At 49.8% G+C, this 15028-nt stretch overlaps 1 protein-coding gene across 1 annotated transcript in view; it reads right to left on the reverse strand.

Moving 5' to 3' along the window:
• The window catches only part of Slc9a8 (solute carrier family 9 member A8), a 61287-nt gene that overhangs the window by 20219 nt on the left and 26040 nt on the right, over nucleotides 1-15028 (reverse strand). Inside the window, exons 6-9 of the mRNA XM_005002814.4 lie at nucleotides 12384-12485; nucleotides 11285-11319; nucleotides 6551-6694; nucleotides 1016-1154 (exon numbers count right to left, since the gene is read on the reverse strand). Of these exons, the coding sequence (XP_005002871.1) occupies nucleotides 1016-1154; nucleotides 6551-6694; nucleotides 11285-11319; nucleotides 12384-12485 (420 nt within the window). The remainder of the gene's footprint in view (nucleotides 1-1015; nucleotides 1155-6550; nucleotides 6695-11284; nucleotides 11320-12383; nucleotides 12486-15028) is intronic.

The following is a 15028-nucleotide window of genomic DNA, read 5'->3' on the forward strand; positions in this document are numbered from 1 at the left end:
TCTGTTTACTTGGCTTTGGAACACTTCTGAAAAACATAAATACTGAACTGGACCAAGGTTTTTCTTCTTTTCCGTTCTGTTTATTGGTACAATAATGTCTGGCCGAGAAGCTGTCAGCCAGCTCAACAGGGCTTTTAACTTCTGGACAAAGGAGCTGATGGGAAAACTCAACAGAATGGCAGAAAAACACAGCTGCACCAGGCGCGTCTTTCCCAGCCATCTGTGAGACAACCTGCTCGGGGAGGGCCAGGCGGCCACATCCCGGGGACACAGCTCAGGCGTGCACACAAGCAGCCTGGTGGCCTGTTTTAAACAGGATGAATTTCCAATGGGAGTGAAGGTGTCGTTGCTTTAACAAGCCTTTCCTTCTCTGGCTGGAATGCTCGTGGCTGTGAAGCAACAAAATCTGCAAATAACTTCAATGGAGCTCACTCTGGAAGCCCCTTTCTAACCCTTCAGATACGCATTTTCAGTGAATAAAGAGTATTTTAAAATTCATTTTCTTTCTTTTCTTTTTCTTTTTTCTGTCTTTTTGACACAGGGTTTCGCTATGCAGCTCTGGTGGCCTTGAACTTGTAGTGATCCTGCCTCAGCCTTTCGAGTGCTGGGATTACAGTCGTGCACCACTATGCCTGTCCTCTCAATTTCGCTTTCAAAGAAAATTTTATTTCCAGTTTTCTGAATGTGCAAACAGAGACAGTGGAAAAGAAGTCATGTGCTTATGGTGGTTGCCCTCTGGAAACTGAGAAGTCTCCTAAGTGATACCTCATACTCAGTAGGATGTGTGCTTTTTAAGCTTTGAGCAGTAACATGCCACATTTCATCAGCTCAATTTAAAAACCCTTGAATTTGTGAATCAGAGCATTTCTCAAACCAGAACTCAGCATAAAAGTTTCCCTTTAAACAAAACCTTAGATGAAAATTGCCCCCTTAAGAGACAGGAGAAAATAGCTGGAGATGCATATAATCAAGAAGAATCTCCTCTACTCCCTGTGCCATCACATTAAAAGGATATTAAAGCAGAAATTAAGCCAGTCAGAGTGCCGAGTGCTGCGGAGCCAAAGAACATTTTGAGGAAGTAGCCAAGGGCTTGTAAAAATGTTTGCCACCCACTGACATCTGACGTATTTTTTCTTGTTAAACCTTCAGCTGTGCTAGGAAACAGAAAACAAGTTAAAATGTTACAGATAAAGTTCTCAGGTATTAATGTGTGAAAAGCTTATTTCTGGTTTATTCATGCATTCGTCCATTCCATTATTCAGTTGAGCAAATGCTTATCTTATTTTGTTAGTTTCCTGGGGTTCAGAGGTGACACTGAAGTAGGTGCCCCCGAGGAGCTCCCTAAGACTAACGATAAGAGTGATGCCAATCTGGGAAGGGTGAATGGCTGCAGAGGCACAGAATGGCATCTGACTCAGACGGCAACACAGTCCCAAGGGAATGTGGGCCAGGCCGAGCTGGGATGGAGTCCACCAGAGTTCACAGAAGGGAGGCCCAGCGCAAGGTGCACGTCATGGAACACGCGCACACACACGGGTTAGTGAGGCTCCAACCTGGGGAGCAGGATGGGGGACGGGACGGGCCAGGCTGGGAGACACTGGCCTATCACCCTGAAGGCCAGAGTCAATGGCATGTGCACAGGGAGTGCAGGCTAAGGATGAGGCTGAAGCCCTGCCTACGCCCCAGGCAAAGCAGCACCAGGGTTTTTTGGCAGTGAGGGTGGCTTTGGGGACACTGAGGAGGAAGAACTAAGGAACTTTCCTTTCACTGTAACAGAACAAACAAAAATGTCTGAAGTCATTAAATATAGCTGCCTGTTTTAGCCTCAGGGAAAAAAAAGCATCATGCCACACATGCGTGAGGCCATTTGCTGTAAATATCCTCCTACTCAGTTCTCTGGACTCTCAGCTCCGTCCTCTCCTATCTTTGCATCAGCTGTTCCCCCTGTCCAGTCCTCAGCTCTCAGTGTGTCCACCTGTCTCCCTTCCTCTCCGATCTCCCACTCCAGATAGTGCCGCCCTTGCTGTGGTCACCCCTGTCTTGCTACCAGCCCAAGTGACCTCTTTAAAATGCTTACCTGGCCTGTTCCACTCCTAGGCAGTGTGTGCCGGCCCCAGGAGGAAGCCCAGGCTTAGCAGGAGGAGGCTCCCTCCCCTCTCTGACCTCATGCTCTCCCCTCTCTAGGAGGACCCATTGTCACTGGCAGCTACCCATGGGCCAACTCCGCTGGCTAACTCTGTCATCTGCCCCGTGACCAAGAGCAAGGGTCAGTGACACTCCCCTGACCCCTCACACAGGCAGCTTTACAGGTCCTCACAGCCTGCTTTCCCACCACAGTGAGTCACTCTGCGAGCCTCTGTCCATCCGGCTGGGGCCTACAGCACGGCCCAGCACACTTTAGACACTCGTGTGTTTCACCTGAACTGTAAATAAAGCCAAGAATCGTCGACAGCACTTCATTTTTGTTCTTTGCTTCTTTTGTGAGACAGGATCTCATTATGCAGTCTGGCACTGACTTAACTATGTAGCCTGGGCTGGCATCAAATCATGGCAATTCTCCTGCCTCAGTCTTCAGAGTGTGCGGACTGCAGGTGTGTGCAAATGTCCAGCTCTTCTCATTTCTCTTTCTTTCTTTTTCTTTCTCTCTCTCTCTCTCTCTCTCTCTCTCTTTCTTGTCCTTTTGAGACAGGGTCTCGCTATGCAGTTCAGGCTGGCCTTGAGCTCACTAGCCTAGGCTGGTCTTCAACTCACAAAGATCCTCCTGCCTCAGCCTCCCGAGTGCTGGGATTACAGGTGTGAGCCACCACGTCCCACTTCTTCATTTCACTTTTAGCAGAATAATCTCTGACAAGCCAGGCGTGGTGGGGTTCCCAGCCTGGCCTCAAAGTGAGACCAAGGGTGACTGAATTGCATAGCAAAATCTTGTCTCAAAAAGGCAAACAAAGAAACATAAATGTCTGACAAAAGGGAAACGTGGGTAAAGACCTAAAGAAGCCTTTTCTGGAGATCCACAGCTAAGGACAACAAAACAGATTCTGAGAAGTCTTACAAAAAATAAATCTGCCTTTCTGGACACAAACTCTCAGGACTCTCCTGAACACACTATCTCCCTTTCTCCTGTCTTTCCCCGCAGGTCATAGGTTAAAGTTCATCTTGGGGACTGTGGGGTCTCTCCTTGGAGCAGGGCTCTGGAAGGTCACTGTCACCTGTGGGGACTGCAGACCACACGCTGAGTGTCACCACTGCTGAATGCAGGCTGTTCTCGCTGCTTCCTTTTTATACTGAGGGAGCCGAAGCCCAAGGAAACTAACAGCTTAACAGCAGGCCAAGCTACCCACGGGCTCTGGTCTCCACATCAAGAAGACACATTTGGGCTCTTCCAACTTGGCAATCCTTAGTTATCTTTTGCTGTTCTTTCGTTTTGTTATTCTTTCTTTTCCACATGCTACTTCTTACAGTCGCACATCTCCTGTCTTGAGACTCACAGGACAGTGCTGCTTCACCACCCGTTCCGTATTCTTAGGTAGTAGTTAGAGAAGATGTACGGTTCTCTGCGTCAACTGGTATGAGAATAAACTGCCACTGAAACACACTGACATCCAAAATAATCTAAAGTTAATAAGGAAACAGACAATACTTTGCTTTCTGCTAGTATTCAGGAAGGTAACAGCACTTAAAACGTAGTCGTTTGTTCTCTGAGTTGCAAAGATGAAAGTGTCAGGTCACTCTTCTCAACACCCCTCTTAACTATGAGGTGTGACCCCAGCTCCTAGCCCGGGAACGAGGACCACAGCTCCCAGCAGCTGGGGTTCCGGTGGCACCAACAGAAGAGGCCAGCTCTGCTCGTCCTTTCCTCCCACTGCGGTCTGAAAGTGGCCCCTGGTCTTGCGGGCTTGGTGCACACTGAACAGCCTTCCTGAGTCCTGCACACTCACTGGTGCCTCTCGCTTACTTCCCTACAAGCAGCTCTCACCTACAGGGACCAAGACCCTGAGAGCCCCTGGTCTTTGAGCAGCCGCTCATAGAGGGCTCCACCCAAGCAGCCAAGCAGCTGCGCACCCTCTGCGGCCACTGAGTGAGGAGACCCCTGAGCTGGCCTGCGCCTCCCTGGGGAGGTGGTGGAAACACCAGGTGCACGCTGTGCCCAAAGCCAGCTGTGAGAACAGGCAGCACAGGTGATCTGGCCTTCAAAGGCACTTTTCCAGTAGGAACATCTGTCTCCATACAATGGTGCCACCATTTCTCATTCTTTCAAAAATACCTTCTTAGCCTTTTTGTAGCAGCAAGACCTGGAAAAGTTCACAAAAGGTCCTAGCTCTGACAGATCTTTTTCTTTAAATAAATCAGAGAGAAAGCAGTTGAATTTAGCTCCTAATATATAAAAATAACTCATATGCCATCTCCAAGTTGGGCAAAATTCCTTATCACAAATGTTCAATATGCACAGCAGGATATGAGATAAAAGTAAAACCCAGAGAACTAAGCAGCTTTCAGAACAGATCGTAGGTAAGAAAAAACATTGCCATCAGAGTTTTTAAAGGTCTTGTAGCATGAGGTATGATAATTTCCTAACAAAGCTATAGAAACATGTGCCAAGACAAATATGGAAAAGCCAGTGAGAAGAAATATATCACATCATAGTAAATCTAAAGAAAGCAACACTGTACCCAGTAAGATGATGTTACAGAAGACTATCATTATTTTGTTCTGGTTCAGGCAGGGTCTTGCTATGTAGCTTCCATGGCTTCAAACTCTCTATGTAGCCCAGACTGGCCTTAGAATCCACCTGCCTTGGGCTGGAGATTTAGCTCAGCAGCACAAGTGCCTGCCTGGCAAATGCAAGGTCATGAGTTTGATCCCACCCCACTCCCAAATCCTTCTACCTCAGCCTTCCAGGTGGTGGGACAACAGGTACGTGCCACCAGCCCACCTGAAGATTACTGTATTAACTCTGTTCAATGAGAAAATGTTATTGAAATATAAGCTCATGTAAATAAAATATATGTACACTTACATCAAGTTGTTAACCATAATTATACACAGTAAAGATTTGTGTAGCTTTTTCTTTTTTGCTTGTTTTCACTAAATTTTCTGTGAATATACATTATTACTTTTAAAGTAACAAAAAATGCTCTAACATACGGTTTTAGAAGACTGTTAAATACTTCTTCCAATTAAGTAATATTTGGTAAGCTCTGCCTGCAAAGGTAGGCAAAACCAGGCTAAAATGGTAGAAATTCCTGGTGGCAGGGCTGAGGAGGAGGACAGGGCCTCACATGTCACACAGTGCAGCGTCTACCCTCAGCTCTTCCTCTAACCCGAGCCTGAGGGCTTCGTAGCCTCGTTTTATGGCTGAGGAAACAGGAGCTCCCAGAGGCACAGTGGCTAGGCCAGCCTCATACAGCCAGTTGGCACCAATAGGCCCCGAATCTGGGGAAGCCCGACTTCAAAACCTGGGCTCGGGCTGGGGATGTAGCTCAGTGGGAAAGCAGCTCCCTAGCTTCTGTAAGGCCGGAGCTTTATGTCCCAGTGCCAACAAAAACAAACAAAAAACCCTGGGCTCTTTCCCCTACAGAACACCATTTTATTCTGACATTTTATAATTTGGCTCTAATTTCTCAGATCCCATCAGATAAGGCAGTAATGCCAGTGAACACCTGAAAAGACCTGCTATTTCCAAAGTAGCTTTTTTTTTTTTTGTCTTTTTGAGACAGGGTCTTGCTATGCAGTTCAGGCTGGCCTTGAGCTCACTTTGTAGCCCAGGCTGGTCTCGAACTCAGAAGGATCCTCCTACCTCAGCCTCCCAAGTGCTGGGATTACAGGCGTGAGTCACCACGCCTGGCTGCACCAAAGTAGCTTTTACACAACGGCATCTTCCGGCAGGACCCCTACTGCACAGCCGTGAAGGGGGGAGAGTAGGGAGTGTGAGGGGGAGCCTCTGTCTGCTGCTCTTTTGTTTGCACTGTGGCTGGAACCTAGGACCTCGCACATGCACAGCAAGCACTGCACTTCAGCACTGCAATAAATACCCAGTCCCATGCTTCTTGCTTTTTCTTTTTCTTTTCCCTTCTGAGGCTGGGTTTTGCCATGGAGTTCAGGCTGGCCTCAAACTCGCAGCAATCCTCCTGCCTCAGCCACCTGAGTGCTGGGAGCTTCTTGCTTTTGTCTCCAACAATGCTGCCCAAAGCTGATCCTTGGGCTGGCTGCTTATCACCACCTGGGGAATGCACTAAGACTGAAGGTCTGGACTCACAAAGGTCAGCTGAATGAGGCTCAGAGGTTAAGTTCTCTCAGTGATTCTGATGCTGATGAGAAGCTGGGCTCAGCAGGCACAGTAAGAGAGAGGTTGGAAGAGGCGGGCTCTGCTCTCCTCATCACTGACCCAGGACCCTCACACAGCCCTGCAGTGCAGGATGGCTTGTGGCCGGTGGAGATACAGAACGCCAGCAGATGGGCTGGTCACCCAGGGGACAAGCCGCCTTCAGGAAGCTGAGCGGACTGTCTGACCTTTTGTTACAGGGCCCCTCTGTTCTGTCAGGCGTGTACTTACTTGGTCAGGACAATGGAGACTGCATCGTTGAGAATACTTTCTCCGAAGACCAGCATGTTGAGCACGGGGTCCACGTGCAGAGCATTGAAAATGGCGATAGTGGCAACTGGGTCGACAGCAGATATTAGGGACCCAAAGGCAAAACTGGAAGGAGACAGAGGGAGGGCGGGCGCTGTGAGGCATTTCACCTGGCCCATACACCAAAGCGTCGGCCAGCCACCATGGTCCACACACCCCAAGGGCACATGCGGCAGCTGAAGAGTGACAGAAGACAGCATTTTTTCCCTGGCATCTGCTGCTGGACACTGAGGGTGGGTCAGAGGCCACCCTGGAAGAAGAGCTGGGAATGGCCATGTTCTACCTGCCAACACTGACACCTGATCCTGCCCGGAGATGCATGAGGCTTCTGCTCAAATACACGGCACGCTGCCCAGCTCTGCTGGTCAGAGTAGCCAGAGGCCAGTAGTCCATGAGGGCTGGTCTGACCTCCGCTCTGCCTCTGCCACCAGGCTGAGTGCCATCGGGACCAGCACTAGCCTCCACTCTGATGTGCGACATCTAAGAACACAGCACAGTCACCGTGACTCCGGAGGCACAGCCTGGGCAGCTGACGTCGTGCTGGCTTCCAGGTCTCAGAGAAGGAACCCAGCACAATGCTGCCACCTCCAACAAATACTCCCCAACTGCCTCCTCTGCTTCATCCCCCAGCACACATTTCTGTGGTGCTCGCCACACCCCAGGCCTTGCCCTACCCTCACTGCAGGCACTAAGCCAGCATCGCTGCCAACTGAGGACAGCCGGATGTGTGTGAGCCCACTTCGTCAGGGGGTCAGGGAAGCCCTCTGTGAACTACGTATTTGAACAAAAAGCTCCGTGACAAGAAGTGGCCAAGATACTTGGGACAGAGGTGATGATGAGTACTCCGAATCTGGGAGTCGGGCTGGCCGCCTGTGAAACAGGGAAGCTGCGCTGGTGCTGGCGGTGGCGGGGTGGCAGGAGACTGCAGAGGCCTGTGATGGAGGCCCAGGCCCCCGGATACCTCAGGGCTACAGGGAGAGTCTGGAGGGTTTCTCTCCCCTGGTGCTTGGCGACTCCCTCTAGTGCACCTGCGGGCCTCCTTGTCCTTGGCTTCTGTGAGGCCTCCTAGCTGGCTGAGCAGCACTAGGCCTGTCCCCGTACTCAATGGGGGACAAAATATGTAGCCTGAGGGTGCAGCGCTACTGTAGTCACCAGCCCCCAGACTGTTACCAAGCATGCAGTCTGCAAGGGCACAGTGACATTGGGCGTGGGGCAGGGAGCTCGTGCCTCTGCCCCAGCAGCCTTGGCAGAGGGGTGCAGATGGGAGGAAATGCCCGCTGCCTTGCTGACGGCACAGCCCTTTGTGTACTGCTTGGGGTTTCTGTGACAGCTTCATCCAGAGGAGCCTCTGATCTCAGGGAGGGCCGGGTCCCCACAGGGCCTCTGCTCAGACTTCATCCCCAAGGCTCACCATCCTCACAGGGGAAACTGCCTGCGTGTGCTCCCTTCGCAGGGCTGCCCCACGACCAGTGCTGCGCACAGCCCAGATGCTTGTGGGAGGGCAGAGAGGAAAGGACACACAGCAGAGGCAGCAGCTGCAGCCGGGGCCGTGAGGCCTCCTCTTATTCTCACCCCCTGCTCACAGCAACTGGGAGGGTGCAGGGGAGGAGGGCAGTGAAACGCGAGTCCTGAGGGAGCCGGGCCACAAGGGCTGTGCGTGGCTCAGGGTGCCGCTCGCATGGCCTCACTCCTGGATCCCAAGGAGTGCAACATGCGGCAGGGTGGACAGCCAACACGCTCCCTGTTCAGCACCCACACGCCCTGGTCTTGGTAAGAGCACCCCTGTCTTCCTATGGGGAGCCCTAGGGGCATCATCAGCGCTCTATCAGGTCCCAGGAATAGGCTGGCCCTCTCAGGAGGGGTGGCTGAGGGGACGCTGTGAGCCTGGGCCAGCAGCGCTGCCATGGGGGGACCGTGTGCCAGAAGGAGCCAGTCAGGGGACTGAGCTGAGACCACTAAGAACAGGAGAGTCCCAAAGCTGCAGGCCTTGGCGGTGTCACACCAGAAGCCATTTCCCTGGGGGCACCAGTCCTGTAAGCCAAATTTCCTTCCTTCCTTCCTTCCTTCCTTCCTGAAACACGGCCCGGCCCCAGAGGCCTGCGGCTGCGGGCAGCCTGGTCAGCAGTGCTTCCACGTCGGCCTCCGCAAGCAAGGCCAGGGGTGACAAGTGCAAATTTAAAGGGTGCTTTCATATTCCGTCACCTCCACAAGTAGCAACATCAACCAAATGAGAATGAAATTGACTGCGCTAGGGAAATCACCCAGGCATTTAGGGTGAACTCTGTCACAGAAATATCTCTAATACCACAATCGTGCCACGAGGTCATTTTTGTGTTTTTCACAGCGCAGAAGTTGGGACAAGTGCTGTGTGCCTCATATTTAGCCTGTCTGGTGTTTCTGAAGCTGGTAGAAGCTGTCGACATTTAAAAACAGGAACAGATTCCCTGGCAACACCCAGAACACTGGGCTTTTTTTTTTTTTTTGTCTTTTTCATTTTTATTGGTACCCGGGATTGAACTCACGACCGTCTGCTTGCAAGGCAGATGCTTATGCCGCTGAGCTAAATCCCCAGCCCCAAACACTGGCCTTTTAATAAAACCTCTGTTTCAACAGGACCAGGTGTTCTAGTGGCAGAGTCTGTATACGGCTCTGCATTCCATCCCTGGCATCACATGGCAAGGAAGAGGTGAGCACTGTCGCCTTCGGGCAAACGTGTTCCCCTTCCACCCTGGCAGGCTCCCTCCTGAGGGAGCGGTCTCTAACAGCAGGGAGTACCCGCCCGCTACCTGCCCTCACCCCGCGTGTCTGCAGGCGAGCCCTGGTGCCCCTCCACCCGTCACCCCAGCTCAGTCTCACGAACAAGTGTCTGGCACCACCTGTGTCTCTGGCTGGGTGTCCCCCCGCAACTGCGGTGAAGGTCTGAGTGCTGACACCTCCTTCATGTCAGTGGGGTTCAGAGTTATCTAAGAAACCTGGGGCATCTGTTCTGCTTTATTTCCAGCTCCTGTGGAACAGGGATCAGACTGTGGCTATTTGTTTACATAGGAAAACTTCCTCAAAATTATACAGTCCAAACTAACTCTCAGGCAGGGCTGAGGGAAGATGGGAATGGAATGGGGATAATATCAGAGCACAGTTCTGAGAAAAGGGTTCCAAGAGTCTGGGTCCAAGGAGCTAGGTCGCTGCTAGACTGTGAGCTCTGCCTGCCCCAGGAAGGGCCTGGGGCTGCACACCTGGCAGTGAGAGAGAGGCCGCATGTTGCCAGGACTTGGTGGGGCTGCACCTGGCCTGGCACATGTTCCGCACTAGATCTAGTACTTTCTGAGACAGCCACCGCGACGGCCTTCTTTTGGGGGAGGTTTACAAGGTCTCACTATGTAGCCCAGGCTGGCCTCAAACTTATGAACCTTCTGCTCCCAGAGTAGTAACTGGGATTATTGGCTGGGCATGGTGACATCCACCTGTAACCCCAGCACTTGACAGTCTGAGATAGAAGGATCACCACAAGTTCAAGGCCAGCCTGGGCTACACAGCGAGACACTGTCTCAAAAAAGCAGAACAAAACTAATATATATATAGCCAAAGTAACTGGGAATACAGGGCAGGCCACCATGCCAGATTGCTCCTTACTAAACCAATTAAGGAAATTCTCAGGCCAGGTGTGAAGGCACACACACAATAATCCCAGCTGCCTGGAAGGCCAAGGCAGGGGAATCTCAAGGTGGATGCCAGCCTGGGCAATTTAGCAAAATCCTGTCTCAACAAAACAGTCAGGCATGGGAGGCTGAGGCAGAGGATCAGCGGTGAGTTCAAGGCCAGCCTGGACTACAGAGTGAGGTCCTGTCTCAGAAAACAAAGGAACAAAATAAATAAAACAAAGGGATATAGCTCAGTGGTAGAGTGCCCTTGGGCTTGATCCCCATTACACAAAAAGAAACGGAAATTCCTAGACAGGCTCCCAGACAGCACTCTCTGCCCAATGCTCACCAGCACAGCTCTGGGCCAAGAGGACATCACCACAGGGCCCTTGCACTGCCTGCTTCGCCTTCACCAGCCCGCCACTCCAGCCTTGCCTAAAAACTGAGAGTGAAGAGTCCCACTTTATTCTCCCCTCCAGTTGCAATCTATCAGAAAGACACTTTTACAGTACAGCTGTAGAAATACTGGGAAATTAGCTGAAGCTGATTTTTTTGTATGTTTGAGACAGGGTCTTGCTATGCAGTTCAGGCTGGCCTTAAACCAACTATGTGGCCCAGGCTGGCCTTAAACTTGTGGCAACCCTCTTGCCTCTGCCTTTGCAGTGCTGGGATGACAGGGGTGCACTACTATGCCCAGCCACGGCTACTTCTCCATAATAGTCAAAGGCTAGTGGTGCACTGTATGTGTGCACATGGGTGGGCAATTAGCCACCCAGTTACATCCTCTAGAGCTTAAAGTGCTCCCAACCAGCAATGCTTAGACTAAGAGTCTTCAAAAGTCCTCAATATAATTCTGATTCCTTTTAGAGATGAAAATTAATTCAGAATAGATTCTACAGCAGAAATCACCAGCAGGGGAGAGGGAGTGAAGAGTGAAGCACCACGCCCAGAAGCCACATGGAGCAGCGTCCCCAGCCTGCACGGCAGCCGCAGGGGAGTTGCAAAGTAAAGGATTTACCTGTCTGTCATGTTGAGTTTAGAGATTACATCAGCCTGTAAAATAAAACACACAAACACACAGACACACACAAAGAAAACCCCTGGAGAACAGTCAGGAAGATTAAAATGTCCATCAGTGCTTTATTACCAACTAATAAGGACATTAATCTTCAGTCCCCAAACCACTTTAAAAATAAAACACCTAAGTTTTGGGTTAAGCATGCATTCAATCACCATACCACAAAAACAGGGAACAGAATGCTACACTCTCCAAGCCCAGCTACGCAGTTTTCTTCCCTATTCCTCTTTGATACGAGAAGCTGAACAACGAAGAAAGCTGCATTAAGACAGATTTGTTCCTTCCAGTGCTGTCTAGGCAGTGACGGGGGAGGAGGTCAGCAGAAATGGGCTTCAGCTACCACGAGAAGAAAACCGCTGACACCAGGAGTGCTCTGCTGGCCGCCCAGGGCCTGAGCCGCAAGCTTTGGACACTGGGGGCAGCAAACTTTCTGCAAATGACAGTAAAGGAACTGGCACGTGCATGGACATGCATGGCGCAGATCTGCAGGCACTGCTTCCTAGGTGCATCTGATCTGGGTTCATGCATATTTAATTCAAAGCTCAAAGTGCAGAAGACTGGACTGGCCGCTGCCAAGTGGTCTGTAAAGTGGGGAAATCCGAGGTATATAATTCTACGGGGGAGGGCTCAGAACTGAGTGAAAAGACTCAGAATCATCTCTGATTTAAAAGTGAATTATTATTTTAAAAAATATTCAAACCTGACTCTGTCAACTCTGTAACAAAGCTGATACTGTTACCAGCGGCAACCCATGACAGTCTGTCATGTGCTGCATCGTTAGGCCTTTCAGTTTAAGACACTACTGAGCTACTTTGGGAGACTGTGGGAAAGATTCACTCAGTTCCAGACACTACAACCCTAGCTGGGAAAGTGCTTAGAGACACCCTTGCATGCTCCTGCTGTGCCTCCTGCACTGGGGAGCCCTTCCAGGAAGTCAGGGAGACTGCAGACCCAGGCCCAGGAGGGGGCCCCACCCCACTTCCTACTGGAGCTCTCAGAAGGTGAGACTGTCAAAGTCTTTCAAAGATATTTTTCTTACCTGGCCCAGAAAATAAATTCCTCCACCTACTACAAAAGCAGAGATCGCCGTACCAAATACAGCAAACAAGGTGATGGAGCCAATGTTCTGAAAGAAGTTGCCCTGTTTAAAAAAGCACACAGAAATGATTACAGTGGCCTGCCACTGCATCTGCCCTTCTGGCTGGCTGGACTCTCGGCAAGGGCACCACAGCCTGCCTGCAGGGCCCTGGAGTCACACACAGCCCCCGGCCCCGCCCCATCAGCTCTCCCTAGACCACACACACTCCGGGTCCCTCTCCACTCCCTAATGCTCCCAGAATGATCCTCGCAGAAGACAAATCTAAGGATGCTGCCTTCAAGCGACCCCACTTCCTCCTGAAATGCAGCTTAATGTAATCCTGGATGGCTCAAGCCCTGGGAAGGCCTCTGTGATCTCTGGGCAGCACACTGGCCTTTGTGTGCTGGCTTCTGCGGGCATTTTCATTCTTCCTCTTTGCATGGAGAACTTTCAGTATGTGTGACTTCAAGACACTTACTTCCTGCCGGGAATTTAGCTCAGCGGCGTAAGTGCCTGCCTGGCAAGCGTGAGATCATTGAGTTCGATCCCCAGTACCAAAAATAAAATAAAATAAAATAAAATAGTCACCATTCAAAAAAAATAAAAGACACTTCCTGAAGGATGGCATCCTCGGTCCCTTACCTGGCTCCCAGCTGGGGTCCTGCTCTTACGTGTGGGCCATTCCCAATGGTATCAGACATGGCTCAGTCACCTACGTAACTATTTGACTAATATCTGTCTTTCTCACAAGGCTGCAGGCTCAATGGGGCAATGAAATCAGCTTTTATACAACACAGTCACCCCCACGCTGCCTGTCAGATGGAAGAGGCCTGTAAACAGCTACAGAAGGATCAAGTGGGTTTCAGATCTATCAAGGCCTAAAAGCTATACAATTATAGTTTTTCATTTAACTAAGAAAAGGTGATTATAAAGAATATCAAGATAACAGATTATACCATCAGAAACTTTCTGTGCCGTCCAGGTCTTTTAATGATTTTATCTCATTCTATTGGTATCATCATCAAATTTTGGGGGAGGGTCTTTCTGAGAGAAGAGCTCACTATGCAGTTCAGGTTGGCCTTCAACTCACTTTGCAGCGTAGGCTGGTCTTGAAGTCACAGTGATCCTCCTGCCTCAGCCTTCCAAGTGCTGGGATTACCGGCCTGCACCACTACGCGCACCTTCAATTTTTTTTTTTCAGAAATTTTTTTTTTCTTTTTCCTTTTTTGTGGGTACCGGGGATAGAACTCATGACTGCCTGCTTACAAGGCAGGTGCTTATGCCGCTGTGCTAAATCTCCAGCCCCTCAATTTTGTTTTTTGAGACCAGGTCTTGCTATGCAGTTCAGGCTGACCTTGAATTCACTATGTAGCCCAGGTTGGCCTAAAACTCGAAGGATTCTTTTGCTTCGGATGGGATTACAGGCCTGTGCCACCATGCCCAGCTCATCACCCAGTGTGTCAGATAAAATATGCATGTACCTATCCTTCACAATATTTAATAGAAAATATTTAAGTCCAAAGAGCACAATAGGCCAGGGATTTAGCTTAGCAACATAAGCTCCTGCCTGGCAAGTGTGAGGTCACAAGTTTGATCACTGGTACCAAAAAAAAAAAAAAAAAAAAAAGAACAACACAGTAACATCTACCAGATTTCACAAGGATTAGCTCGGCATATAATATGTCACTCTGGGAGGCTAAAGCAGGAGGATCTCAAATTCAAACCCAGTTTGGATATCTTAGTGACTCAGCAAGAGCTTGTCACAAAAATATAAAGAAGGGCTGGGGGGACAGAGCTCAGTGTGAAGGCCCTGAGTTCACACTGTAGTACTGCTTAAAAAAATCCATAGCATTGGCCAGGGATTTAGCTCAGTGGCTTTAGCGCCTGCCTGGCAAGCACTAGGCCGTGAGTTCGATTTCCAGTACAAAAAAAAAAAAAAAAATCTGTAGCACTGAGGCAATGAAGCTGTTAAATTCTGTGGGCTCTACTCCATCCTAACTGTTGGTATAGACAAGAATCCTAGTTTTTAGCTAGGAATATTGGTTTACACCTGTAATCCCAGCACTCAGGAGGCTGAGGCAGGAGGATTACCCCCAAGTTGCAGGCCAGCCAGGGCTACATAAGTGAGCTCAAGGTCAGCCTGGACTACACAGTGAGATTCTGTCTCAAAAATAAATAAATAAAAACAAAGAATAAAATACTTAAAAGTCAAGTTTCTGTCTTCTTTGGTGGAGAGGAGAGGAGAGAGTAGACAAGAGTCTCGGAGTGTGGATTCCCAAATCCCATCAGTCCCTTTCATATCAAATATCACACTTTTCTCTGGAAACTCATCTTCAAAGAAATATTTTTCTACAAAACTATTATTTTCCTCTGAGTTTTAAACACACTTATCTTCAAAAAATTAGGCAGGGCATGGTAGCCCGCTGCTGCAACCCCGAGTGTGTACCATGCCTAGTGTAAGGGCTCACTATGACTCCCTAGGGAACGGGATCCTAACCCCAGACAGTGACAGTGACAGTGTCGGTGACAAGCAGACCAGAGCAGCAGCACTCCACTTAGTTAGTGCAACGAGCAGTGCTGTGCTTCCATCTCTCATCCAGCCTAAA

Source organism: Cavia porcellus, unplaced genomic scaffold, assembly GCF_034190915.1.
Source record: "Cavia porcellus strain 051 isolate PalLab524CR breed Dunkin Hartley unplaced genomic scaffold, mCavPor4.1 scaffold_5, whole genome shotgun sequence".
Lineage (NCBI taxonomy): Eukaryota > Metazoa > Chordata > Mammalia > Rodentia > Caviidae > Cavia > Cavia porcellus.